Source organism: Dermacentor silvarum, chromosome 11, assembly GCF_013339745.2.
Source record: "Dermacentor silvarum isolate Dsil-2018 chromosome 11, BIME_Dsil_1.4, whole genome shotgun sequence".
Taxonomy (NCBI): Eukaryota; Metazoa; Arthropoda; class Arachnida; order Ixodida; family Ixodidae; genus Dermacentor; species Dermacentor silvarum.
The window spans coordinates 38,442,998-38,469,304 of NC_051164.1; the positions used below are offsets into that span (position 1 = coordinate 38,442,998).

The window sequence follows — 26,307 nt, forward strand, 5'->3', positions numbered from 1 at the left end:
GGCTGCATTACGACGCGCTGTACGCGCTGATTTGACTCGGTGACGATTCAGTTACGTGCTTTGTCTTGCGCGTTGTATTAGTGTGTCAGTTACGTGCTTCGTCTTTCGCGTTGTGCTAGCGTGTGCAGCGTAGTGCAGCTTCCATATGCACGACGGTTGCTCATGGTCATCGACGTTGGTAGTCGTGATGGAGGAGACGTGCCACCAGGCGTCAGCGTGGGTGCATCAACGCCTAAGGGCGCTTTAGCCACAAAACACCAATAGACATTATATATCAATGTGCAATAAACATTACACTACTTCTGTGAAGACACGTTTCACTTTCGTGTTCTATACCGATTCCTATATAAGAGGGATCAACCACATTTTTTTTCTTTATTGCCACATTTAACACCACAATTAAACAAAAAAGTTGTCGCAGTTTCACCTGAAAGGTGAAGCATCAATTGCGATAGCAAATTTGTAGAGAGATATACGGAGTAATGATATTAGCTTTATCAGCTGTATAAACTTGGACATGCAGCAGCACCGGCAACGCGCCGAACTGTTGTCGACGCCGTCGGCATTTTGCCCGCGTTCGCTCAAAATGCGTGCGGCGTTGGTGACTGTTGCCGGAGCCTCTGATATAAATAGGTACTTGGTGCCGCAGCTAAACGTCGCCTCCCTTCCCTCCCCCTTCCCCCCCTCCCCCACGGCCTCTCGCACATCGGAAGAAGGCGCGTTTGCTCTACATATATGGTGATTGTAAAGGAGGAAAGAGACGCCTACTTCTGCAGCCCTTAAGCGAGCACGGCGCAGAACGCGCGTTTGTTCTCTGCCGTGCGTTCACTCCCCGTGAAAGACGCGCCCCTCGCGCCCTTTCACTCGCACATACAGCGTTCGGCGCGCGGCGACGATTTCTTCTCCAAATGACGTCATACGGAACCTCACGGCGACGGCGACGGCGACAGCGACGGCGACGCCGACGGCGACGGCGACGCCGACGGCAGAAATCTGCTTTTGAGTGTCCATATAATTGCTATCGCAATAAAAACATACATTCGAGGGCACAGACTGTCGGAACTGGCTTTGCGCTATCCCGTTAATATTCGGGCATGTTTTACAACGCTGCAACTCTTGGGAGCCAACTGGTGCACAGCAATAATCACTCTCCTGGTCGGTTTGTAGTCCACCGGTGCCGTCGGTGAAATCCCAAGATATTTCGAGAAAAAGCAAAGAACGAAATAATACGGCGCTATTATTCGGACTTACGACCAACTGCTTGGTAATGCAAGAAGTTATTTTTCAGCTCATCTGCTTTTTTTTCTGAAAAAAGGGAGACAAAACCAAGCACTGGAACTAAACACATTACAGGTCAATTACCAGGCTAATGATATCTCAAATCAACAAGATGAAACTAGGCAAGAGCATCACTGGAGCACACGTAAATTCTGCGTACTTGAAATATTTGTTCAGAAACGATGTTCTTCGTTGGTCGTGGTGATTTGGTTTTTCCATACCCGATACCTGCTGCGCAGTTGCTATGCAAGCCATCGAGAAAAATGAGACCGTATGAGATCTCATACAAAAAATTCTAGTAACTTTCAATTAAATTTTTTTAGACAAATGTTACTAAAACCTACCAACGGTCTATTGAAAGTTTTCAAACCGTTTATAAACTTCCTCAATACTTCATACCAACATCCTGTCGACTATTGGCCACCAATACTCAATTAAAATTTTATTTACAAACTTGTGTTAAACGATGAATGAACATCCTTCAAACATTGAAAGCAGGGTATGTTTTTACTTCTTAGAAACATCCTAGTAACGTTTTTCCTACTTTTTGCTGTTCGCCCTAGAAACACCCTTGTAACTTTTTCCCAGCATTCTGTTGCTTGACCTAGAAACATCCTAGTAACTTTTTTCCTACTTTTTGCTGTTCGCCCTAGAAACATCCTTGTAACTTTTTTCTAACTTTCTGTTGCTTGCTCTAGAAACATTCTTGTAACATTTTTCCAACTTTCTGTTGCTCGCCCTAGAAACATCCTTGTAACTTTTTCCCAACTTTCTGTTGCTTGACCTAGAAACGTCCTAGTAACTTTTCCCCTACTTTTTGCTGTTCGCCCTAGAAACATCCTTGTAACTTTTTTGTAACTTTCTGTTGCTTGCTGTAGAAATATTCTTGTAACTTGTTTCCAACTTTCTATAACTCGCCCTAGAAAAATCCTGGTGACATTTATCCACTTTTTCCAGCATTTCTAAAAATTGTCTGGTACTGTTCTGATGCAACCTTGTACATATAAAAGTATGTAAGTGTTGGCGAAACACACCAATCTTTTCAAACACTGATGTTTATTTTATAACCCTTTCATACATGCCCTCAGAAACCACAAGCAAGCAGTGACTATAATGTGGTCTTGACATCTCCCGTGTTCTTGATATCCCTCTTGCTGCAAGCCTAAAGGAGGAAAAATGCAATTATAGTTAGCCTTATGAATTGTATCTGGACGAGATAGCATGATGCAGTCATCCACAAGAATTTGACTTCAAATGACCCACAATCAAAATGAAGATTTCAACTGACTGCCTTGCCCCACATACTTAGAATGGCATTCACACCTCTGGGGTGCAAAGCTTCTTTTTGGACGACGTCCTGGTGGGTATTGGAACGCCACCCAAAAAATGACTGAAGTATTGCTGAAGCAGAACTGCTGCACATAATATGCATGTGTTACATGTAGGAATCGTACACTTGTGTAAAGTAGCTATAAATCAGTTGCAGTAAAGAGTCAAAGTTTTTAGAATGGCTTCCGCGAGATATGCCGAACTCAATAATAGGATGACATGTGTAATGCACTTTTTGCCTAAACCATGTCTTTAGGAGGTAGAAAACATTTTTATAGACCCTCTAGTGTGCATTATTCACAGTTTGAAAACTCAATTTGGTAAAACCACAACAAATTATTATATTAAAAAGTGACTATTTCAATATTTCCACCAAGTGCAGGGCCGCTTGAGCATGAAGCAAGCTTCCTTGTGACATCTCAGTAAATCCGAGGTAGTGAGCATGTGGTACCCCAAACCACAGATGCACACATGTTCTGGGCAGTAGTCAGCACTGTCACCATGTCACCGGAAGCTTGTGTATTAGGCAGCTGACAAGTAATATGAAAGAAAAAGTAAAAAGGCTTGTTTGCTGTAGTGTCGTGCAATAGCACCAGGTGCCGCCACTCATCTGCGATTATCTGTAGACGCCAAGATGTGGCGCCACACTCGATATAGTATGTATATATAGGACAGACATCCTTCAATAAAGGGCTCCCGTTCGTCTGGGCTACGATGTGTGGTGTGGTGCATCCGTTCGGCCGCACCGTCCGGCCGACATAACAAACTGGCGACGAGGATGCTACCCGGAATTTCGCCGCCGCCGCCGTTCCTCGTTTCACCAGGCACGCCCGCCATCCCCTGGCCGCGATGGCTGCGCCTGTTTGAAAACTTCACGCTCGCCTCTGGAGCGTCTGAGCTATCGGCGGCCCGCCGCCGAGCCCTCCTTCTGCACTGCCTCGGACCTGAAGGACAACGAATTTTCGACGCCCTGCCACCGCCACCACCATCGAACGCCCCAGACCACCCGCCCGCGCATCCGAGTGCGGGAACCGCCCCCCTTCAGACGGTTACGCCTTCTGCAACCACCGCTGCAGTTGGAACGACAGAGATCAAACAAGCCGATGCCGAGCTCGCACAGCCACCGGACGAGTACGACGCAGCTGTTCAAGCCCTGGCTCGACACTTTTCCGCTACTTGCAACGTACGCGTCGAGCGACATCGCTTCCGTGACCGTCGTCAACTGCACGGTGAGCCGATATCGGAGTTTGCTCTTGCGCTTCGCGAACTGGCTTCGTCATGCAACTTTGCCGCACAAGCGGATACAAATCTGTGCGACCAGTTCGTCGCCGGGGTCACGTGCCCGCGCCTACGGGAGCGGCTATTGCTCGAGGGTGACGCGCTCACGTTTGACCGCGCCGTGGAGATAGCGCTTCTTCGCGAGCAAGTGCAGCGCGAATCCGAAGCTCTCGGAACAGCCCCTGTGGATCGAGTAGTACCACAACATAACCGCGGACGCAACCCGACAGGCCGTCGCAGACATGTACGCCAGTCCAGCAGTACCGACCGACGTAGTACGCCTAGCTCTTCGCGCTCCGGCTTCGTTCGTCCGCCTGCGCCGGAGATTGCTAGCGCCGTCGTCCCGTACTCCGTAAACACAAACGTGTGCGGCAACTGCGGCGCACAAAACTGCCAGCCGTCAGCCTGTGCAGCCCGCGGTCGAGCCTGCTTCGCGTGCGGCCGCCGAGGCCACTTTCAACAGTACTGCCGAAATTCGCGTCGCGGACGTGGAAGACGCCCGGCTCGAGTTGCCGAAATCGTTTCAGAGGAAGACGCTGAGAGTGTCGTGAATATTTTTACTGTTCACGCTGAGAAGCGTACGGGCGTCTACGTTGATGTCGGGGTTCAACCTGTTGCTCTGGCATCACGCCCGTGCGTCATAACATTCTTAGTGGACACTGGCTCAGCTGTGTCGATAATGGGAGAACATAACTTTAGGAGCCGGTTCAGAGACCAAGTTGAGCTGAAAAAGTCGCAAATAACGTTGCTGGATTTTTCACGTCGGAAAATTCCTGTGCATGGCCAGTTCACCGCCCTCGTAACGTACAAATCAGAAACGGCTGTAGTAACGTTTCACGTTACACCAGGTGGAACATCACTCCTGGGTGTTGATGCTGTAAAAGCTCTTGGTCTCCAGATTGTAGGCACAGAATTGCGCTGCCTTAATATGGCCGTTGAACCGAACGTCGACACAAAAGGCCCCAAAATCCTACGCCCCGAAATGCATTCGCAGAACACAAACAAGTTGTCTCCGCCCACCACGAAGCCACCACTGGGTCCACCCAAGTTTGGTATGCCTACTTCATTATGGGCCAAGTTCGAACACTTGTTTTCACCAGAGCTAGGACTTGCCAAAGGTGTCCAGCATCGGGTCAAGCTCAAACAGTCGGTAGCTCCGGTCACGCAGAAGCTCAGACGCCTACCACTTTCAGTGCGAGAAGCAGTCAGCGACGAACTGAGGAACCTACTTTCTGCTGATGTCATTGAATGCGTAAATGCGTCAGAGTGGGTTTCCCCTATTGTTGCAGCTCGCAAGAAAGATGGCAGCATTCGCATCTGCGTGGACCTCCGCGAAGCTAACAAAGCTGTGGTGGTCGACAGCTTTCCCCTGCCACACACAGAAGAGTTGCTGCATGCCCTGAACGGTGCCCGTTACTTTTCTAAGTTGGATTTGGCCTCCGCATACTACCAGGTTCTGCTTCATCCAGACAGTAGAGATATTACAGCGTTCATAACGCACGATGGCCTTTTTCGATTTAAGAGAGTATGTTTCGGCCTAGCCTCAGCACCAGCAGCATTCCAGCAACTCATGACGTCAATTCTACAGGGATGCAAAGGCGTTCTCTGCTACCTGGACGACGTCATCATCTTCGGCAAGTCGGAGAAAGAGCACATGCGGAACTTAGAGGAAGTCCTGCAACGAATTTCACACGCTGGGCTCAAGCTAAATGACAAATGTGTTTTCAACACATCCGAACTCTCGTTTCTTGGTCACCGCGTTAGCGCCGAAGGAGTAGCACCCCTTCAGACCAAAGTTGACGCCATTGTTCACGCTGCCACCCCTACAGATGCTGGCAAGCTCCGGTCGTTCCTGGGACTAGTAGAATACTATGCTAGATTTGTTCCACGCCTAGCAGAGGAAGTGGAGCCCATGCGCAGACTTCTTCGTAAGGACACTCCTTTTATCTGGGACACTGCTGCTGAGAACAGTCTTACAAGAGTAAAGAACCTCCTAGCCTCCCACAGGGTACTACAAATGTTCGATCCAGCACTTCCCGTCATTGTGGCCACCGATGCATCCGCATATGGTTTAGGTGCGGTACTGCAACAAGTTGATGGTCGGCACATTCGAACTGTGGCATTCGCGTCACGAACATTGACGGAAGCAGAACGGAAGTACTCGACTGGTGAACGTGAGGCTCTAGCTTGCTTGTGGGCTCTAGAGAAATGGCATGTGTACCTATGGGGTCGTCCAGTTACTCTGCAAACGGATCACCAAGCTCTAGTAGCCCTGCTTTCTTCTCAAGGCACAGGACAGCGACCACTCCGCATAGCAAGATGGACTGCACGGTTACTGCGGTACAACTTCACGATGCAGTACAGGCGTGGTGAGCACAACAAGGTAGCTGATGCCTTGTCCCGGCTGAAGGTGGCCCCGAGTCAGAAGAAGAAATAGTGTCTCTGGTAATGTGTGTACATCACGATGAACTGAAGCATGCAACCGCGGAGGATAGCACTCTCCAAGACGTTGCCCGTTACGTACAGACATCGTGGCCGCCACGCAAAAACCTGGCACTTAACCTGACTCCCTACTATGAAGTCCGAAAGGAGTTGACAGTGGTTGATGGCATACTCTTGCGTACTGAGCGCATCGTAGTCCCCGCCAAGCTCACAGCCACTTTTGTCCAGCTGGCTCACGAATCACACCCTGGTATCGTGAAAACCAAACAACGCCTACGAGAGAAGTATTGGTGGCCAGGGTTAGACAAACACGTTGAAACAACTATCCGCAGTTGTGCCATTTGTCAGAGCGCGGACAAAAGTGCCAAGAACTCGCCCACACCACTGCAGCCAATCCCTCTTCCTGACAAACCTTGGGACAAGATAGCTATTGACATTGTTGGTCCCTTCGAGCGTGCACCTACAGACTGCAGATTCGTCATTTCAGTAGTTGACTATTTCTCAAAATGGCCAGAAGTGGCTTTTTGTGCTGATGTTACCTCCCGCACGGTGACGAAGTTTCTACTCTCACTCTTCGCACGTGAGGGTTACCCGACAGAGATAGTGTCTGACCACGGCAGACAGTTCACATCGAGGGAATTTGAATCCTTCCTTGAAGACCGTGGAATCAGGCACATCTTTTCTGCCGTATACCACCCACAGGCAAATGGTCTAGTGGAAAGATTTAATCGGGTACTGAAGTCGTACATTCAACTGGCCCTGCTGGAGCAGCGCCCAGTGAAGGCAACTGTGACTGAATACTTGGGAGTATACAGAGCCACCCCTCACAGCACCACCGGTCTCTCACCGGCCGTTCTTCTACATGGCCGACACATGAGAACATCGCTGGATGTAATTGGTCAGCCTACGGCCGACTTCAGCACAAATCCATCGCGGGAGATGAGCGTGCTCAGGAAAAGAGTCGCAGAGCATCAACGGAAGAGCAAGGCCTACGCTGATCAACGGCGAGCTGCTAGGGTCCCCAAGTTCCAAGTGGGCACCTACGTACGAGTGAAAAAACCAATTCCCGGACCAAAGGGCACTCCAAGTTATGGACCACCATTGAAAATCCTCAAAAGAATCGGCCGCTGGTCTTTCTGTCTGGAAGACGGTCGAACCTGGAACGCTTCGCAGCTGTCAGCGGTACCAAAAGAGGCATCGCCAGAGCAAGGAACTAACATAGACATCTCTGGCGCGCACGACATGCCCCCGTTGACAGACTGTCACAGGAGAGATGTACCATCGAAGACTTGGATCACTACGCCTGCTGGTCCGCATCAAACGCAGGAAGCGAGTTCCGCTGATCAACTTGCGTCTCCCTCACGCCCTGTACCACTACCCGTGCCGCCGAGCCCACCACAGCCGCAAGGTTCGCAACCGCATACCCTGGCTTCAGGCTCTCGCACGGTGGAGTGCAGTGTACCGGTAGAAGGCAATGGACTCGATGCCGAGCCACCGCCTGACCGGCCAAGGAGAAATCGCAGACCTCCAGTGCGCTTCCAAGATTACGTGCAGTGATTTGACAGCAGTGAGTGTTCACACAGATAGTGACTATTTTGTGATTTCTGTGTACAGACAGTGACTGCAATTGTGATTGCTTTGTGCGGACTGGACTTTCTAATGATTCATACGTTTCTTCCCGGGAGGGAAAGATGTAGTGTCGTGCAATAGCACCAGGTGCCGCCACTCATCTGCGATTATCTGTAGACGCCAAGATGTGGCGCCACACTCGATATAGTATGTATATATAGGACAGACATCCTTCAATAAAGGGCTCCCGTTCGTCTGGGCTACGATGTGTGGTGTGGTCCATCCGTTCGGCCGCACCGTCCGGCCGACATAACATTTGCATTTCAGATAAGTGACAGCAAAGAACAAGCTTTATCCAATGTCAACTGTAGAAGGGCAGAGACACGCTGAAAAAAAGCCAATGTAAAGGCGAACGCTCAGCATTCAGCTGCACTGTCGTGGCTTGCAACTACTGCCCACAAAAAAAAGTGCCAATGTAACGATGAACACTCAGCGTTCAGCTGCACTGTCGTGGTGGCTTACAACTATACTGCACTGTGCGGATTGTTGTGATTTAGCAGTTTACGTAACCACCTCAAATTTCTGTAAAATACAAAGGAGACCAGCTTCCTGCTTGAAGCCAACCTGCACTTCGGGTGCATATTGAACTTGTCACATTAAAAGGTTATTGGTTTGTTATATGCTTGAGGAATTACCTGCTCATACAGTGGCTAGGGATTCAGCAGCTACCTAATAAAGAAAATCTTGCTTTTTATGTGCTAATTTTAAGAGATGAAGTACGGTACGCAATACATAAGTGTGGCCGATTAGAGGGAACAATATAGGCGCACAGGCAATAGTGTGAGAAGTGTGCTTCACAATACTGCATAATAAAATTGACAAAAAGATAAACATCTCGAGACCTCATGCTTCTCAACGATTATCTTAAAAAGGCAATCTGACTAGATTAATATACAGTCTGTACAGAGTATATCATGCAGTTACTCAAGTCAGAGTTATATTTAGCTCAGAGGAGGCTAGTTAAAGGTAAGTTCATTAAACTGAGGGCCCTCCAGATGACCAAAAATGAAATGCAAGTGATTTGCCACTAGAAATCATGAAAATGGCACACACAGTAAAATGATTGCATATTACAGAAACATATCCTACAACACACAAGGCAATGACAGTTTTGTACGCACCTTTGTAAAAGCACGCAGATCAGGTGCTTTATAGTGGTGCTCTCCAGCTTGCAGCAGTGCTGCAGGTTCCTGTGGGATGCCTCCAGAATCCGCATAGCCTTCAACTGCAATGAATTTATTGCAATGTGAATCTGGAAACCTGTCATATCAGTGTAATACTGAATTGCAAATAGCCTCACACTAGCAGCTACATTAATGTGCGTCTCGTACGAATGTCTCCATTATATCTCAGGAGGTTACACGGTTATGTTGTAACAAGTGCGATTCAATGTTGGAATGCAGCAAACATAAGACTACCAGGAAAATCACCGAAACCCAAATATTTAATAAAGCAAAAAGCGCATTGGATTATGAAAAAAAATATTGAGCACATGAAAAGTCTTTTTAACCCTAGGCCGTGTTTGTATGGCGATGGTATTCCTTCTCGCTCTTCGTCAGAGGTTTGACCGACGCGCCGCCCGTGTTATGAACTGGAATAGCCGGCCGTTCACGGTGGGTGGTAAGAATGACGTAGGATACAGCGCAAAGTATCGCCACGAAATCGCAGCCCTTACTTTATTACTGCAAGGCACAGTCATTACCTATGACTGGAAGAGCTGGCATACTGTTCTTTAGATGAATATGTATAGTAAAAGCCAGCGTCTGATTGAGAGGTCTCGATTAAAAAGAAACCTCGTCATTGCAATATCGGCGTATATCTGCCTCGCAATATAGAACACGACAGGTTCTATAGTTCAATATAGAATACAGACAGGTTCTCTCGACGCGGGCCTTCAAAGTTAACTGTATACAAAAAAAAAGTCTTCATACAAGCTAATATGTGCGCAAGCGTCAAACATGGCTATCCTGTGCCAACGCGTGAAGCCCATGACACATCGACGTGTACACACCTGCAGTGTACTCGCGGAAATGCTTATATAAGGAATAATTTTCTGCCGGGAAACTACCCAACAAACAGTACCTTTCAGTGTTTCCATAATTGTGTTCCCATTCAGTCAGAGCAATCAGACGGGGTAGCATACTTCACAGGAAAATGCAAGTACGCGATAACATCAACAGAAGCTTTCGTAAAATTGCTTACTAAATGTGCACAGAAACATGGACAACTTACGCTCAGAATGCGCTCTGCTCTAGTTACACAAAGCTCATTACATGAACCATAAGCTACAACAACGCGCACAAGCGCCAAACTTGCTTACCTTTCAAGACGTAGTCAGCAAACACTCCTTCGTCCCACAGGTAGCGTGGCACCAACTCTCTTTCGGGCGCAAACACTGTAGAGCTGCCGATGAACTACAGCACCACGAACGCACAACCTACAACAAATTCTTCCATACACTGTGATGAAGCCCCAGTACCAGGCTTTTCACGAGAGAGCGCAGGCAGGCGGGAACAAAAGCAGCTCGGACGGGCGCTGTAAGACACTGTTGACACTGGCGTATCACTCGAAACACACGGCTAACACACGGTGTTTCACGAGTCCAGAGGTTGTGCGATGGTTAATGCACACGATAAGAAGCACATTTTGCCTAGGCACTTCTAATATAAAATTCAACTACCGCCTCACTGCAACAAGCACTCGCGCACAGCCAACGTGGTCCATAACCTACAGCAACTTGGATTGGATTGGATTTATTGGATGGATGGATGGATGGATGGATGGATGAGGCTGAACCCTTTAAATCGGGCGGTGGCATACGCCACCTAGCCATGGCTATCAACATAATTTGTACTTTGTGGTGGGTGAAATTTCACCCCTGCCTTAATTTTATCCACCAATCAGATAACCTCTGTTTGGTTATCTCTACCCGCTTAAAGTCTATTTTGCCTTCACTGTCCCTAAACCCCAGTGCTTTGAAAAAATCAGCCCCGTTGCCTTGCACTGTAGGGTTAAGCCCCTTACAGAAAAGTATGAGGTGTTCAGCCGTTTCCTCTTCTTCTCCACACGCACAGCACAACGTGTCTATACCTTGGTACTTGACTCGGTACATCTTAGTCCGCAATACTCCCGTCCTGGCTTCAAACAACAAAGAGCTTCCCCTAGAATTATCGTAGATATTTTCTTTGGCAATTTCTTGCTTGAAAGTTCGGTATGTGCCCAGTGCTGATTTCGTCTGCATCCCTGCTTTCCACAGACCCCTCTCTGTTTCCTTAACCTTTTTCTTAACCGCTGTTTCCTGGTTTGCACCCCTCCTGCAGTCCAAATATTTGATTGACAGTTTTCTGGTCAGCTTCCTCCATTTTGTATCAACATTCCTCATATACAAATAACTGAAAACTCTCCTTGCCCACCGCTTTTCTGCCATTTCTCTCAATCGCTCCTCAAATTCTATCTTGCTGCTGGCTTCCCTGCCCTCGAATGACGTCCATCCCATGTCACCCTGTACCCCCTGATTTGGTGTATTTCCGTGTGCTCCCAGAGCCAGTCTACCTACCCCTCGCTGCTTAACTTCCAACCTTGCTCGAACCTCTGATCTCATGCACAGGACCGCATTGCCGAAAGTCAAACTAGGGACCATCACCCCTTTCCAAATCCCTCTCACCACTTCGTACCTATTGTAATTCCACAGTGCCCTATTTTTCATCACAGCTGCATTTCTGCTACCTTTAGCCGTCACAAAACACTGCAGCAGCGCCACACTGCGGTTAACGAAAAGGAACCTGCCTCCCCGATTTGCATCGCTTCAGGAGCATAGCCTTCGAGATTCGCATTTGTTACTCAAGGGAAGTCGTAGCTGAAGCGTGAGCCAATCCACGTGCCGCCCGTGCGCCTCCGTCTGCTTGAAATGACGGACGGTCTACGGGCTAATGTGACACTTACCGAGCACATATCCGTGATCACCGCCCACATACACGTTAATTATGGCGCCAAGTGTAATGTTTTCGAGAATATGTGCCCTCATCTTGAATTGGTGAGACCATATTTCCTCTTAGCGTCAGGAATAAAGGTAACAAAACGTGGCGATGGCTGGCGTGCTACAGCAGCTGAAGCTTCGGCTGAAGTGCAACAGGCGTACTGCTTGCACGCGCGTGTAAACAAACAGATACGGCCATGCCAGGTACACAACTGACTACTCAGTAAACTGACAATCGTAAATTATTCACTTGTGTGCCTTAGCAAGCATTTACGGAATCCTTGCTGCCATACGAATCCCGCCAATATATTGACACGTATACATGTTTATCTTTCACCGGTGGCAGCTTTCCACGGGCTAACAAGTGTTAAACGTTATCGCTCGGCGCAGGACGCGCCTGCATCGGAAGCTTCTAGAACGTTATAGATGCTTCTTTCCGTTGCCTGTTTTCACCGACGCTTATGTTATCTGATTGTATACCCGACGCGAATTGTCTAGAACTTTCTGGAAGACCCGCGGGCATCAGGGATTAATCTGGAACCTTCGATGACTCAGGTATAAAAGCCGACGCGTTTCGCCGCTGATCAGATTTCGACGACCGCCGACTGTGTTCGCCGCTTTCGTTGTGCTTCGAGTGTAGCTTGCTTTTGTGGGCACAGGTTCGCCCAATAAAGAATGAGTTTCGTCATACACAGTTTTACGACTGTTGACTTCAGCGTCACTACTACGTGACAATATCAACAGAACAATCACCCGCAGTTTTGAAAAGAAAGAAAAGAAAGAGTGACCGCAGGTACTGCATTTGCGAGAGTTTTGTGTATAGTTTGTATAAAATCGTAAAGGAAAGGTTTCTTAAGAAACTGAATTCCGAAAAAAGGTAAGCGTCGTGAAAACAAATTAATGGCCTTACGACATGTCAGAAAGTCTAGGCATTGTATAGTTCCTGCTAGTGCTACTGTAATATAGGAGTAGTGGTACCGTCTCTGCCTCACGCGCAGAAGTCCCGGGTTCGAGTACCAGTCAGTGTAGAACAACCTTTTTTTTTTTGAAGTAGGAAAGCGTTATATACAATTTCAATGGGACAGGCTAAGATATTTTACCTTAGCTTCTGCTAATTATATATGCACGCATAATAACAAAAATTATTCTGTCTCCTCGCTTTCTCTTAAAGTGCAGGAAGCAATTGTCAGTATGACACTTAGTTTATTCGTACTAATTTTGTATTACCGATATTGCATGTTATGCTTCTTTATTGCGGTGTTAAATTTGTTTACTTCAGACTCACTACTACGTGACATCTGAAAACTGTGTATGACGAAACTGGTTCTTTATTGGGCGAACCTGTGCCCACAAAAGCAAGCTACACTCAAAGCACAACGATAGCGGCGAACACAGTTGGCGATCGTCGAAAATCTGATCAGCGGCGAAACGCGTCAGCTTCTATACCTGAGTCATCGAAGGTTCCAGAATAATCCCTGGTACGCGCGTGTCTTCCAGAAAGTTCTAGAAACTTCCGATACAGGCGCGTCCTGCGCCGAGCGATAACGATAACATTTGTTAGCCGGTGGAAAGCGGCCACCGGTGAAAGATAAACATGTATACGTGTCAATATTTACGCAAAGTGCTGGGAAAGAGCAAGCTCAACAGTGAACAATCTGGGACTGAACTGCTGGAAGTAGAAGCCGTTATCAATTCAAGACCCCTAACGTATACGTATACGGACGCTAGAGAGCCCTCTCCACTATGCCCGGCTCATATTCTGGTCGGAAGCTCATTTCCTGCCTCTCCAGAGCGAAGCAACAGTGACTACGAAGCTCGAAGTGCTCAGACTACGCGACGTGACCTCAGAAAGTAAAGCGATACCGCCAGAAGCTCGTGGACCGCCTGTGGATCCGATGGAAGAAAGAGTATCTCCTCAAACTGCAGGCGCTTCACCAACACCCATCGCATCCTAGTAGCTGTCTACAAGTAGATGATGTAGTACTCATCGAGGAGCCTAACATGTATAAAGCTATTTGGCAGCTTGGACGAGTCGTGGACGTCTTCCATGGTCAAGATGGAATAATCCGAACCTGCCGTGCGAAAGCTCAAGATGGCAAGTTCATAAGACGGCCAGTGCAGACATTGTACAAGCTCGAATTGTACAACGCCACGGGGTGGAGGAAGGGAGGGGGGGAGGGAGGGCATGTAGAACAAGACGGATAAGCGTGCGCAGGCTTGCACTGCGAAGAGAAAGAGAACCTGGAACGATGAGTAGCTCTATGTCTTCTCGTCTCGTTAGTTTTCCACATTTCTACATACTATTTACAGGAATGCGCATGACTTCATGAGCGATCATCGTGGATCATTAATCTCAATGTAAACAGAGCTTGCCGCGTTTGTGATCTAAATATTCGTTGTAGGGGAAACTGTCTGCTATTCTAATCATAGCCGTAACTGTGAAGACTAGATAAGTGGGCTATACATGATATATTAAAGCAGCATCTCGCAAACAATATTTCGCAGTCAGAGCTCATGACATATCGAGATCGCAAGAATCTTTGCTATGTTGATATTTTTTGATAAAATTTGGAACGCGGACAACTGTTTTGTCACCGGATGCTCCGACAGCATTAAATTGTTTGCACAAAGGATGACAACATGAAGAGCATTCTGGCAATAGAGACGAGGAGCAGTAAGGCGGGTATTGCGATGTTCATGTATAACAAGCCGTGTAACCAATAGGCTTTGGTCAACTAATATCGCGTAGATGTGTTGTGTTTGCAAGATACCTTTTGGTGACCTTTCAATTGTCTGTACGACATATGACGCCGGTCGCATATATTCGTGTAACCAGTTATGCTTGTATTGTTCTGAGTTACTTTTTTCATGTCGTCCCCGTCTGTTGTTTAGTGTCCACTGAAGGGTAAAATGTTTTTTAGTGTAGCAACTAGCACCCGAAGAGGAATTCTGCTTTATGTCCCAGTCAGAAAGAAGAATACAGGCAGAAGCATTGGTACTTGCGAGAATACAGTATGGACTAGAAATATTTACTTGGAAAAGAAACTATTAGTTTAATATAGCACTTTTGATGAGATCTTCAGGAAATCAACTGATGTGAATGGAAAACAGGTGACGACATACATGCTATATTAGGTAGTTCACTTTTAAAAAGAACGGAGTGGGAGACGTAAAAACTGCACACTACTAAATAAACAGTGGACGCTTTCACTGAAGGAGCAATTTGTCTGTGACGATCTATGTAAGAAAGGGAAATTATGCGCATGTAATTTCGGTATACGTGCAAGTCGCAGTGGTCATGATTGAGAAAAGCACTTGCAGCGTACGCTGTATTAATATTAAGGGCTTCGAGAAACTCAGGTATTGAGGCAACTAACATTTCACTTTATCATTCAGGCCCATGCTGCTGGGTGCTTGTGTACCAACGCAGAGACGTGCTGTGCAGTTGAATATTGCGCATAAATTTCTAACCACTGCGATTCGACGGTGCTACGTGCTAATACGGCATCCGTTGAAGAGATGGATGAATGGATGAGCCGCGCCACACGTTCATAGAGAGCATGCGATGTGGCTCTCAATTTCCCCACATTTTTTAACTCGGTAAACGCCCCTATGTATAGGCAAGTCTGGTACGTGGTGGGACGGAAGTCACTTAGAGGGCGCTGCGTATGGCTAAATTAGGACCCTTGGCGTAATTACTCGGCGGCGGCTAATGGGTTTGTCGTCTGAAGAGTCGCGCCACCCAAATCCCGGGAACGCGGAAAACGTACATTCGCATTATCCCCTAGGCTTTGCACACAATGACCACGCTCGCTCACTATAATGCGAGTGCGCCGAGACAGATTTCACTTACCACTTCCGGCACAGTTTCACGAAGTGGTTTCCGGTTAGTTTTGTTTTATTTAGAGTTACTGCAGCCCTATGTTACGGCTACGACAAGAACGAGAAGTAAATATAACAAAATGATCCGCAAATGAAAAGCAAGGCCAACACAAGCAAATAATAACTCAGGCAATGAAATTCACATACGTCTCTATGATACATCCTTTGTGTTTTGAAGATAAGGTTAATACTACTGGCTATCGTTGTGCCAGATCTGTTACTGCCTTGAAAGAAGTGCGTTGGCAATACTACATGACAGTTGGCAAACTTACTTCGTCTGCCATTGAAACTGTTATCTTTTGGAAGATCCATGCTGAGGCACGCAAACAAGAAGGTATACAATGCAATGGAAAAAAATTTGCAACTGCCATCGACCTAATTTTATAAGCTTGTGTTTCATTTTGGTTTCTATATCTGTCTGATCTTGGTACGTTTTGCTTTCTTCTAAATAAGAAACGTTAATTAAGGGTCGACACTCACTATGCCATCACAAGTGGTGCAGGTGCGTCTCGGTGCCCCGTCCTCTGCATCCCCCGTCTACCCCCTGGAGCTTCGTTCAGGTTGCCGCTGGTGCCCACTGTACGCCCGCATGTCGTAGAACAAACAGCCTTGCGCTTCTACCCTTACCATCCCGACACCGCAAGCCGCATCTTCTCTTATCGTCAGCAGCCCCCAGTGTGGTCCCCATCTATTCGTTGGTGTTCGGGAGAATGTATTGAGGACTGGCTGGACTTTTACGAGAAAGTAAACTCTGCTAATCGGCGGATGATCTACTCAACCTGCGCAATGTCTCGTTCTATCTGACGGGTATGACGAACACCTGGTTTTTCAACCATAAGAATGACCTCTCCGATTCTACCAACTTCAAGCAGCAGCTTCAGCAAGTTTTGTAGCGAAAGCTACACTGGCCGCATTCTGGCCGTTTCGCTGTGGCCTGTGGCCGCACCGCGAGCTGAGCCGTTGCCTAGCAACCACCGCAGATGGCAGCGTTTCTTTCTCTATGGTCTTACCAGCCCGCCGAGTCTTAGCGGCGTCTGACCTACCCTAGTCTGACCGCGCCGCAAGCGGCGTCTGACACGCGTCTTCCTTCCGGCGAATTGCTTAACTGGAGAGCGTCCAGAATGGCAAGCGCGGAAGCTGGCATCAGAGACTGAGGAAGAGCTACCAATTTGGCTCGCAAAACGCTTGGACTTGCCGGATTATAATTTATACCTGGCTGATATCGATGAGTGTATAAATAAATATAATAGTTACAGCTAAATCAAAGGCTAACGAAGTGAAACCAAGACCTAGCCAGGCTAAACCAAGCTCTCGCTTTGCATATACAGGGTTAGCTGAGCTAAGCCGCAGCCAAATATTTCGGCATGCAAGTGGTTCGCTCCGCTGTCGCGAAGAAAACTCTCGGTGCTCGCAAACAATCGGACGAGTCATACATCGGGGATGTTCTTGCACTGTTTGGCCGTGTCAATGATGCAACGCCTGAGTCGGCCAGGGTACGTCACATTCTTAAAGGTATTGGGAATGCATTCTTCGGGTGGGGCTACAAGGTGTGCCACTGCTGATGGAGCCGTCTACATAGCGGCTCCTACGTAGGGTTCTTTTTATGTAGTAACGCAAGTTTCTCAAGTTTATTTAAAACCTTTCTAAAAGTATTCATTTTAATTGTGTATATCTCTATGCGATAAACAGCCACGATTGTACATTGCACCATAAGCACCGAACCTTTATGTCATACTGTTTCCAAGCAGAGCAAGGCAAAGCTTCACCTAGCTTTCACTCTATGGACAAGCGTTTCTCGCAGTTTAATGTTCGAAATCTCATTTTGGACTTTGTTTTGAGACATTCCTCACAATTTAGTGGATGAAAATTATCTGCAAAGAATGCCAAGGTGAAAATGTGCGTTTTGTAATTCGTATGAGCCAATAGATTCACTTGCAATAATATGTACATGTATTATGATTATGTATTACGCAATATTAGGCGCATAGCACAACGCAACGGAACACAAATATGGGGAAACCTCCGATAATGGTTACCTATGGCAGATTGAGTTTCTTGAAAATTTAATTGACATTTCTTCGCCCCGCCTCCTCACCACATACTTCCTCTCAATTTTTTTACGAGCACCTCACCACATCCCCCACTACTGATTGTGTGCGAATACCAAGCAGAAGCTTTCGAATGAAGTATCGAATCAAGTCAAGAAATGAAGCGACTTGAAGAAGACGGTAGAAAGAGAAGAGGGAGCGGAAAAAGGGAGAAAAGAGAAGTGGACTAAAGACGACGTGCTTATGATGATACGGAACAGCCGCCACATTATGACTGCACTGAGGAGAAGGAAGACGACGTGATATGGCGTCGCCATTTTGGCCTCCGTTAGCTTCCCTGTAAATAATTTGTAAATAGCCGTTGGCATCAGCTGCACGTAATATTATTTTTTCTGTGTTCTAATGCACAGTATGACTAAATTTTTTGGCACAGCCGACCATCGAGACCAAGATGTGGGTGACATTCTTTGCTGACGACTGTGGTGGGCGCTCGATTTTCAAGAAAAGTCAGGTTCAATATGAATATGCTCTCGAACTTCCTGAGCACCTAACCACAGTTGTGCTCATCTGCATTGTCTTGGCTGAAGCCTCCATGTGGTCCAAGGAACTTCTTGATAAAGGGTCAGCCAAAGTAAATCAACCAACACCCTCATTCGGCGAACTTGTGTTTACGCGGCTTCAGACATGCCCTATATAGCGTTAGGCCATCTGATGTACGGTCAGTTACTCTGACAGGTCAGTTACTCTGTCGCTGGAGATACAGCAGGAGCAAATGTTGGAGCAAAACAAGTTCATTGAAACGTTAATGTCAGCAGTGAACCTACGTCAGAGTCGTCGTTTCGAAAGTGTACGACCGGAGATATTTGATGGCTCCTCTGACAGCCCAGGAAGTTGGACGGGTTACTACGAGCAGGTTGCCGAATACAATGAACGGAGGACCGACATTTAACATGCGACCATTTCTTGCTGGACTAGCAAGAAAATGGCATGAGTCTCGGCTGTTAGGTTGAAAATGTGAACCATGGTCCAAATGGAAAACCAGCTTTATATTAACCGAAATTCAGTAAAACGATGGGGCCAGGGAATTTACTACCGCTTCAAGTCTGGTACTCCACGAGAGTATTTCTTTGAAAAGCAACGCCTCCTTCCGATTCCTGAGCCAACCCTCCCGTTAGACGCCTTAACGCTCATTAACCATGGGCTACCAAAGGAACTGCAGCACATGGAGCCCAACCACCACGCAGATGGAGCCGAAATGCTAATGATAGTTTTTTTATACATGCGGACTTTATCCTGGGGAAACTAGCCCTTAATTAACAGCTTCACTGTAAAAAGCGTGTTATTGCCTACAGAGAGAGCATTGCTGATGACTTCAAGCGTAGTGTATATTCAGCTACAAGTGAACGGACAACCTATGCGAGCTCTTGTTGGAGCGTTGCAGAAGCTAGGCGAAGCGAGGCGCAGCTGTGCCAAGTGGTTGCTAGGCAACGCCCGTTGACGTCATCGCCAGGCGGAGTTTCTGGTCTATGCTACGCGGGGCTCTTCTGTGAAAAAATAATAGCGAGAAAAGCTGAGTATTTCCACATCACCACCGGGAGGCACAGCTTTCAAAAACCAATACGAATCACACATTTATTTATTTACTTTATTTTTTAATGCAGATTTCTGACTTGCAGCTGTGAATGTTCACCCCAACAAATGACCACCCGAAGCAGTCTTCGCCAAGTCTCGCGCCACTGGGGCGCTATAACGTAAAATGATTCCAAGTTGGTTTGATTCCAAACTTCTGAAGTCAAAATGACGCCGCAGAACTGCGTATGGGGGCGGGACACGACGACGTTTTTCAAACAGGCCAATCAGCAGCCTCCATCTTTGCCGGAAGCACGCTTTGCTTGTTTTTTACTCCTAAAGGGGCCGTATAGCAAGTTCATGTTAGATGTAAACGCCTAATAAATAGATCATTGTTTTTCGCTGACATTAAAACTGTTTTGTAATGTTTTGACGCGCAAGTGGTAGACGCGTATTGCCAATTATTAGCAAGTATTCGCATTTTTCGAGCCGTAGTCACACACACGTCGATTCCGCATCCGAGCCAGTCCGAGCCATTTTGCTGTGCACAGGTAAGATGGCGGCTACGTAGAAGCAGCTGATCAGTGCGTGGCCCGCATTTAGTGTACCTTTGCACGTAACACTGCACGATTAGATGAGTCTCGGCCTCCGTGGTGTGCTTTCGCCCGAGAAGAATTTCGGAAGCTGTGAACATCATGGAAACCGTGAAAGCGAAGCGCAAGGTGAGTAAACAACATCGACCTCTTGTGCCTAATGCCTAGACAGTCGCATCTGAACATCTGCGGTGGTCGCGGGATGCTCACATTTGCTTTTATTCGCACAGGATAGCCAAGAATCGATGAAGGTTGGAAAGCAGCACGATGTACTGCAGCAGATACTGGTAAGCAAACTTTTTCATTTCACAACGATCTGAACTGTCTGTCTCCGGGTGTGGGTGAAGTGCGCAGTGATAAATCCCCCCTACATGTTGGAAGTGGACTTAACCGGGGAAAATGATCTGTTATTTTGTTTGTTTGTGAAGTTTATTACGTTTCAGAAAAACAGTGATTATGTTGTGATAATGTTACAAAACATTGAGTAAGTGTAACCGCTATTTTTTAACGGCATGGTGAAATGATATGTGAAACGATACGACTTGTTGCTTGTATTAATGTGCTGCGGTCCGGCGAAAATTGAAAGTACGAAAAAATGGCCGCACCTCCAGGACCCCGCGTATTGGCAGCTCAAACCACTCTGCTTGTTGAGTTTATGGAGCAGCACCCGTACTTGGCGAGAGGCGCCACAAGCCTCTCGCCAAGTATGAGTGCTGCGCATAAAAAAGCGTTGTGGAACGAGCTGACGGCCGCGCTCAACGCGCTAGGGCCGGCTGTAAAAACAGCCCGGCGCTGGCGCCAGTATTGGGAGCGAATTGTGCACGACTTGAAAAACTTGCCGCGCAAGTTGGGTCGGAGAAGAGGTGAGCCTGCAGCTTTCAACATACTTCGGAACGTAAGCTCACTGTGTTCATGTTTTTGCAGGAAAACAGGAGGAGGCAGGTTGGGCGGGCTGGAGGGCCGTGTGTTGGACGTCTTGAGCCGCACCGGCCCAGGCTACGCGCCGGTTGATTTTTTTGCTGATGACGCCGAGGTGCGTAGTGTTTTGTGTTGCTATGTGGACCGGTTTGGGGAAGTTGCACTGTTCAGAGCTGATGAATGTTTTACTGCTTTGTGTTTATGTCTGTTTTCTTGCAATTAGGAACACATGCCAGCACATGATATCCATACTTTGCAGAAATGAAAATCTGGCCCCCCCTAGAATAACATAAGAAACCAATGCTGTTCAGAAATGTCCTGTGATTGATTATATGGTTCGTTACTCCGTGAAGCATGTGTAGTCACGAGTAATTCAGTTGATGTATCAAGCATATTCTGTACAGAGTGAATAAATTGGAATAGACTTGGCAAACAGTTCATGGAACTGAAGCAACAATAACAGTATTCAAATCATATTCATCAGGTGCAATGCTCACATAGTGTGTCTACTATGCTTTGTTATTGCAGCAGGCAAGCTCCAGCGAGGAAGAGGCCGCTGCCGCCCATGTGCCTCTCCCGACGGCCCCACCCCAAGTGTCCGTGGGCACAGAGCCGGGGACGAGCGGCACTGCACGTAAGGCACTTTAACAGCAATTGAAATGCGAAGCCTTCAGAAGAAAGCACTGCCTGTTGTGAACTTTTAAACAGAAAAAAATTTATTTCACATAGTCACCTACAAAGAAACACAGCTAGTCCCTGCCATAATCTGACTGTGCAAGACGAAACTATATTCTGTTTGACTAATCATACCACTTGTAATGCAGCTTCTGTAGCGTTCAAGTTGTCGTGTAGAAATTAATATTGCTGCAGCATATTGTAGTGCTGTGGTGTCACTTTATTTATTTATCCAACTGTAAGGTTTATATTGCCTACAGCTTGTTGCCGGGAATAGTTTCCTATGTTTCTACCTATGAACCAGTGAATGTTCAACATAGAAGGGCACAACAAATTTGTTATCCTCTTTGCCCATTTAATTTTTAAGGACCACCAACTCGGCAGCAGCCCCAAACACCACCTCGGCAGCAGCAGCCGCTAGAGGATGCGGCCTGCAGGGCAGCAGAGGAATGCGCGAGGCAGAGGCAGCTGGCAGAGGTTGCAAACGTGGAGGCTGTCGCTTTCCACCAGATGCTTCTTGAGCAACACAGACAGGTACGTACAACTCGCCCAGGTTGCAATTTTTTTAAGAGGGCATCTGTATTCACTGGGCTGAAGTGTTCATTGGTTTGTTTACTTATGTATCCTCTGTGAGATGCTTTCTCATTCTGTTACTTCGCAAATTACAAAGCATTTCCGTGGTTGCATGTACCGGCACAGCATGCTCATCTTTTGCAGGTAAATTCAGCTTATCACCGACATTGCCTTCTTAGTGACAAAGGTGGCTTGGTAGCATTTTCTGTCTTTGAACATGTTTATAACATAACAGATCATATACAGTTTGCACTTCAACTTCTCACGTCATATGCATACGTTCTCACTGCCCTCTAGAGTAATCGTGCTGAAAGTGCAACCCTTGCAAACACTGATGAAACGAACAATTTAATTTCATTTCCTCTAGCTGCAGTAAGTGCATTTTTTTCGCAGCATCATCAACAACTGGTGGAGGAGCAGAGGGCCTCTCGCGTGGTGCAGCAGCCGTTGGGGGTGGAGACGAGGGGTTTGCGGGAGGCGACTGCCCTCGTCGCAGCCACCTTGCGCCAGCTCGTGGCTGCCCTCGCCCGTGGCCTCCGCGAGCCGCCTCAGCCGTAGTTTGTGGCACGAGTCACCATTATATGTTGTTCATTATGTCATTTGTTTATTATTTAATGTTTCGCATAATGCATAATTTATTGCAAGTTTTTTCTTATGTTTAGTTCCACTTGCTGAGCAAGTTTGTCTCAGTGAGTGAACTGTATGTCTAATGTTTCATCTTTTTGGTTAGGTGTGTGCTTTCGTTTTGTTGTTTATGAGCTATTTATGTATTCACTGCTTTTCAAGGAACATGTTGACTATGTGGTCACTTTTATTTTAGCCACAACAGTGTTTCACACACAAATGCTGTGATAACAGGTATTGAAATCCACTGTTATGATTTTCACACTATATTTGTGTTGTTTCCAATCTTATTTGCCCTATGGAACCCACAAGTGGCCATATTATTTATTTTAGCAACACGTGCGTGTTACTTGCAATAGTTATTGTGATATATCAGGTTTCCATATCGGTGATAGCAATGCAATCTAGTCCCCATTGATGTTGAGAATTTTTTATACACCCAATGTAGCCATTATTTCACTACATTCACTGCCAGGCGGTTCTTGTTGGCCTTGTTATATGTCAGATTATTGAAGTGCACGGTATTTTTTCACGTCTGTCATTCCTTAAAGGCGCCGGACTGCACTTTCACACTGGTGGCCCTATTGTGGCAGTAGTTATTGCAAATAGCATCTATTTTGTGCTACAAACACGGATGCATAACAGGCAAATCTTGCAACACCTTTTTGTGCTGTGTAGTTGCTGGGTGAACGCAAATGATCGTGGATGAGCCCAAAGAAAAACAGTATCAATGACAGACATTTATGTGATTTAATGTGTGCCAGCAGCCTTTCACAATGTATTAGATCCCATTTAGTGGAAACCGTACTGTCACTTTGGCACCGTGAAATCGTACCCTGTGTACATTGATTTGTATCATGATGACTGTTATTCACTTCGAATAAAACGTGACACTGAAGATGTGTTGAAATTGTTCGTTTACTGTAGGGACATGAAGGAGCGAGTTTCAAGAACATCACTGGCACTTGATATCACTTTTTACAAATATATGTACAGTTATACAACTATGTACAGATGAATGTACATCCAAGGGAGCATCATGTGCTTGACATGCCAGGCGATCTGTGTCAGCATGATTTGGCCTGTTGAAAAGGAACTGTGCGGAGGCTGTGTGGCAAAGCTGTGTGGGGCCTGCAAGGTGTGCAAGAACAGTACATATGATGGAGCGAAAAGTGTGCTTTGCTGCAGCCCAAGCAGGAAGCGAGGAGACGAAGTCCAATATCCTCCCATGCACAGTGCAGACGGCGGTGACAGTGGCGGTGATGCCAGTAGATAAATGCATCAAGACGACAGTAGCAACAGCAGCAGCAGCAATTCAACTAGCAAACTCCTGCTGCCCAGAGAAGTGGCTACGACATTCTGCTAATGACCACAACGTTGTCTATCCACAGCTACTAAGTAGTGTCACAGTGGAATGATGCAATAATCTCCAGTTGCGACAGCTCATTGGTACACGCTATGTGAAAGCAATGGTGGTAATTTAGCAGATTCTATAAAAAAACACCACGCTATCCACTCATGCCAATACGCCTTCACGTTGGTTCCTTCTCTTTATTAGGCATATGTGCCTGACACTGCAGGCACGTTTACTGCTGCTGTCGGTGCTGCTGCCGACGCAGCCGCCTTCGCACCCTTCGCAGGTAGTGCTGGTGCTGCTGTCGTGTGGTTCCGAATAATGTAATTACATTGTCATGGGCAGCACATCCTTTCAGGTACATTATGCGTGCTGCCCTCGCTCGGGGAACTACAAGTGGGAGGGGGCCACCGTTTGCATCGTCACTGCTGCTGTTGCTGCTGTCATCATCATCAACCTCATCAAACGCACTGTCACCTTCATCAAGACACAAATTGTGCAACACTGCACACGCTGCAACGATGTTGGCTGCGCGGTCTGGTTCATAGTGGAGGGCACGGTACCTCTGAAGGCAGCGGAAGCGGCTCTTCAGAAGTCCAATGCAGCGTTCCACTACGGACCGCATGGAAGCGTGTGCAGTGTTGTACCTGCCTTCTGCAGTGTGAGCGGGAGGATGGCCTGGGACCGGAGTCAGGAGCCATGGTTCCAGGGGGTAGCCGCTGTCACCTGCACGAGCATAAAAATGGTATCAAATCAAATGCGCATGGTTGAGCTAGTGAAGCATGAGTCATGTTACATACACCTACTACACAGAGGCTGTAATAAAATAATGTACAGGCTGAGCACTTGATGCTGCTGTGATCAGCACAGATAACAATAGCTGGTGGTAAATAGTAAACTTCATATTATTAGCATCCAGCAAGGTGGCCGTTTGGCCGAGTTGTCTGTATTCTCGAATTAATGTCAGTGTAAAAAATAATCGGGCAAGACAAACGTTCTTTGTTTCGTAATGTACACTAATTTACATTAGCTTGCAATACAACAGTTAAATGTCATTTTGCTGCAAGCAGATACTCATTAAAAAAATTTACCAGCCCGCCTATGTAACCTATACTTAACACGCTACTATAATATAAACGGTTAGGGCTTCCAACATATACTCTTACGGCGGGAGTACACTTTATTGTGTGCTGCTAGGCAACTGTATGAATTTTTCCCTCTGCTCACCGAGGAGGTGCTCGCCGGCCTTGGCAATATGTCCCTCCTGGAAACGACCACGCAACCACGTCGTTCTCCAGACGTGTGCGTCGTGATCCGACCCCGGTCGCAGAGCGTCGACGGCCAGAATCCACATGCCTGCGTCGCAAATCTGACGAAAGCGTGCACAGCATCAGCCACGCGTTGCTATGAAAGGCAAATTAGACAAACATGACGATACTTACGAACATGCTGTTAAGGGCATAGAAGCCTTTGCGGCACATGTATGCCGCCTTGTTGTCGCCCTTCGGTGCGATGATGGCAATAAGGCTGCCGTCCACGCAGCCGATGACGCCGGGAATGCCGCCGCGTCGAAGGAACCCTTCTTTCACGGCCGCCTTTTCCTCCGACGTCCTCGGGTAGTGGACCCACTTGTTCCGAGTCCCGGCGTGGACGATTGCCTCCGCCACGCGTCGCACGCACTTGCTGACCGCAGGCTGCGTCACGCCAATCGTCTCCTCGCTCCCAACGGACCCCTGAAAGCTGCCCGTCGCGAAGAAACGCAACGCGCACAACACTTGTCGCTCCACCGACAGCGCTGTTGATCGCACGCCTCCGAGCTCCTCCGCCACTTCGTCGCACAGCCACCGCACAGTTTCCTTCCTCAGACGAAAGTGCTGCCGAAACACGTCGTCTGGCATGTCAAACGCGTCCTCGGCCTCCCTCCTTCCGCGCCTCCGCCCAAGCTGACGAGCCGCCGCCGCCAGCACCAGCAAGAACGCCGCCATTTCATTGCGATAGTAATTATATGCACACTCAAAAGCAGATTTCTGCCGTCGGCGTCGCCGTCGCCGTGAGGTTCCGTATGACGTCATTTGGAGATGAAATCGTCGGTAGGTAAGTGGTTCTTGAGGGAAAGGGAAAGGTTGGCGCTATCTTCTG

At 47.4% G+C, this 26,307-nt stretch overlaps 1 protein-coding gene and 1 long non-coding RNA gene across 2 annotated transcripts; both read right to left on the reverse strand.

Annotated features, from left to right (window-relative positions):
- Positions 1-2,345: 2,345 nt before the first annotated feature.
- Positions 2,346-10,314, reverse strand: LOC125941609 (uncharacterized). Its single transcript, XR_007464480.1, has 3 exons — positions 10,277-10,314; positions 9,078-9,181; positions 2,346-2,440 (listed from the first exon to the last, which is right to left on the reverse strand). It is a non-coding gene; the product is annotated as an uncharacterized LOC125941609 (long non-coding RNA).
- A 13,525-nt stretch (positions 10,315-23,839) lies between these two features.
- Positions 23,840-26,102, reverse strand: LOC119432519 (putative nuclease HARBI1). The gene is made up of 3 exons (XM_037699685.2): positions 25,611-26,102; positions 25,396-25,537; positions 23,840-24,894 (listed from the first exon to the last, which is right to left on the reverse strand). The coding sequence occupies exons 1-3, from the start codon at positions 26,064-26,066 to the stop codon at positions 24,401-24,403; spliced, it is 1,092 nt and encodes a 363-aa protein (XP_037555613.2). The 5' UTR covers positions 26,067-26,102; the 3' UTR covers positions 23,840-24,400.
- Between the last annotated feature and the right edge of the window lie 205 nt (positions 26,103-26,307).

What these genes read in the sequence shown, in the direction of transcription:
- LOC119432519 (XM_037699685.2), bottom strand. Translation starts at nt 26,066, where the DNA reads ATGCCAGACGACGTGTTTCGGCAGCACTTTCGTCTGAGGAAGGAAACT. An exon ending in ATGCCCTTAACAGCATGTTC is followed by an intron (nt 25,538 to 25,610) that starts GTAAGTATCGTC and finishes CGCTTTCGTCAG; the next exon opens with ATTTGCGACGCAGGCATGTG. An exon ending in GGCCGGCGAGCACCTCCTCG is followed by an intron (nt 24,895 to 25,395) that starts GTGAGCAGAGGG and finishes ATGCTCGTGCAG; the next exon opens with GTGACAGCGGCTACCCCCTG.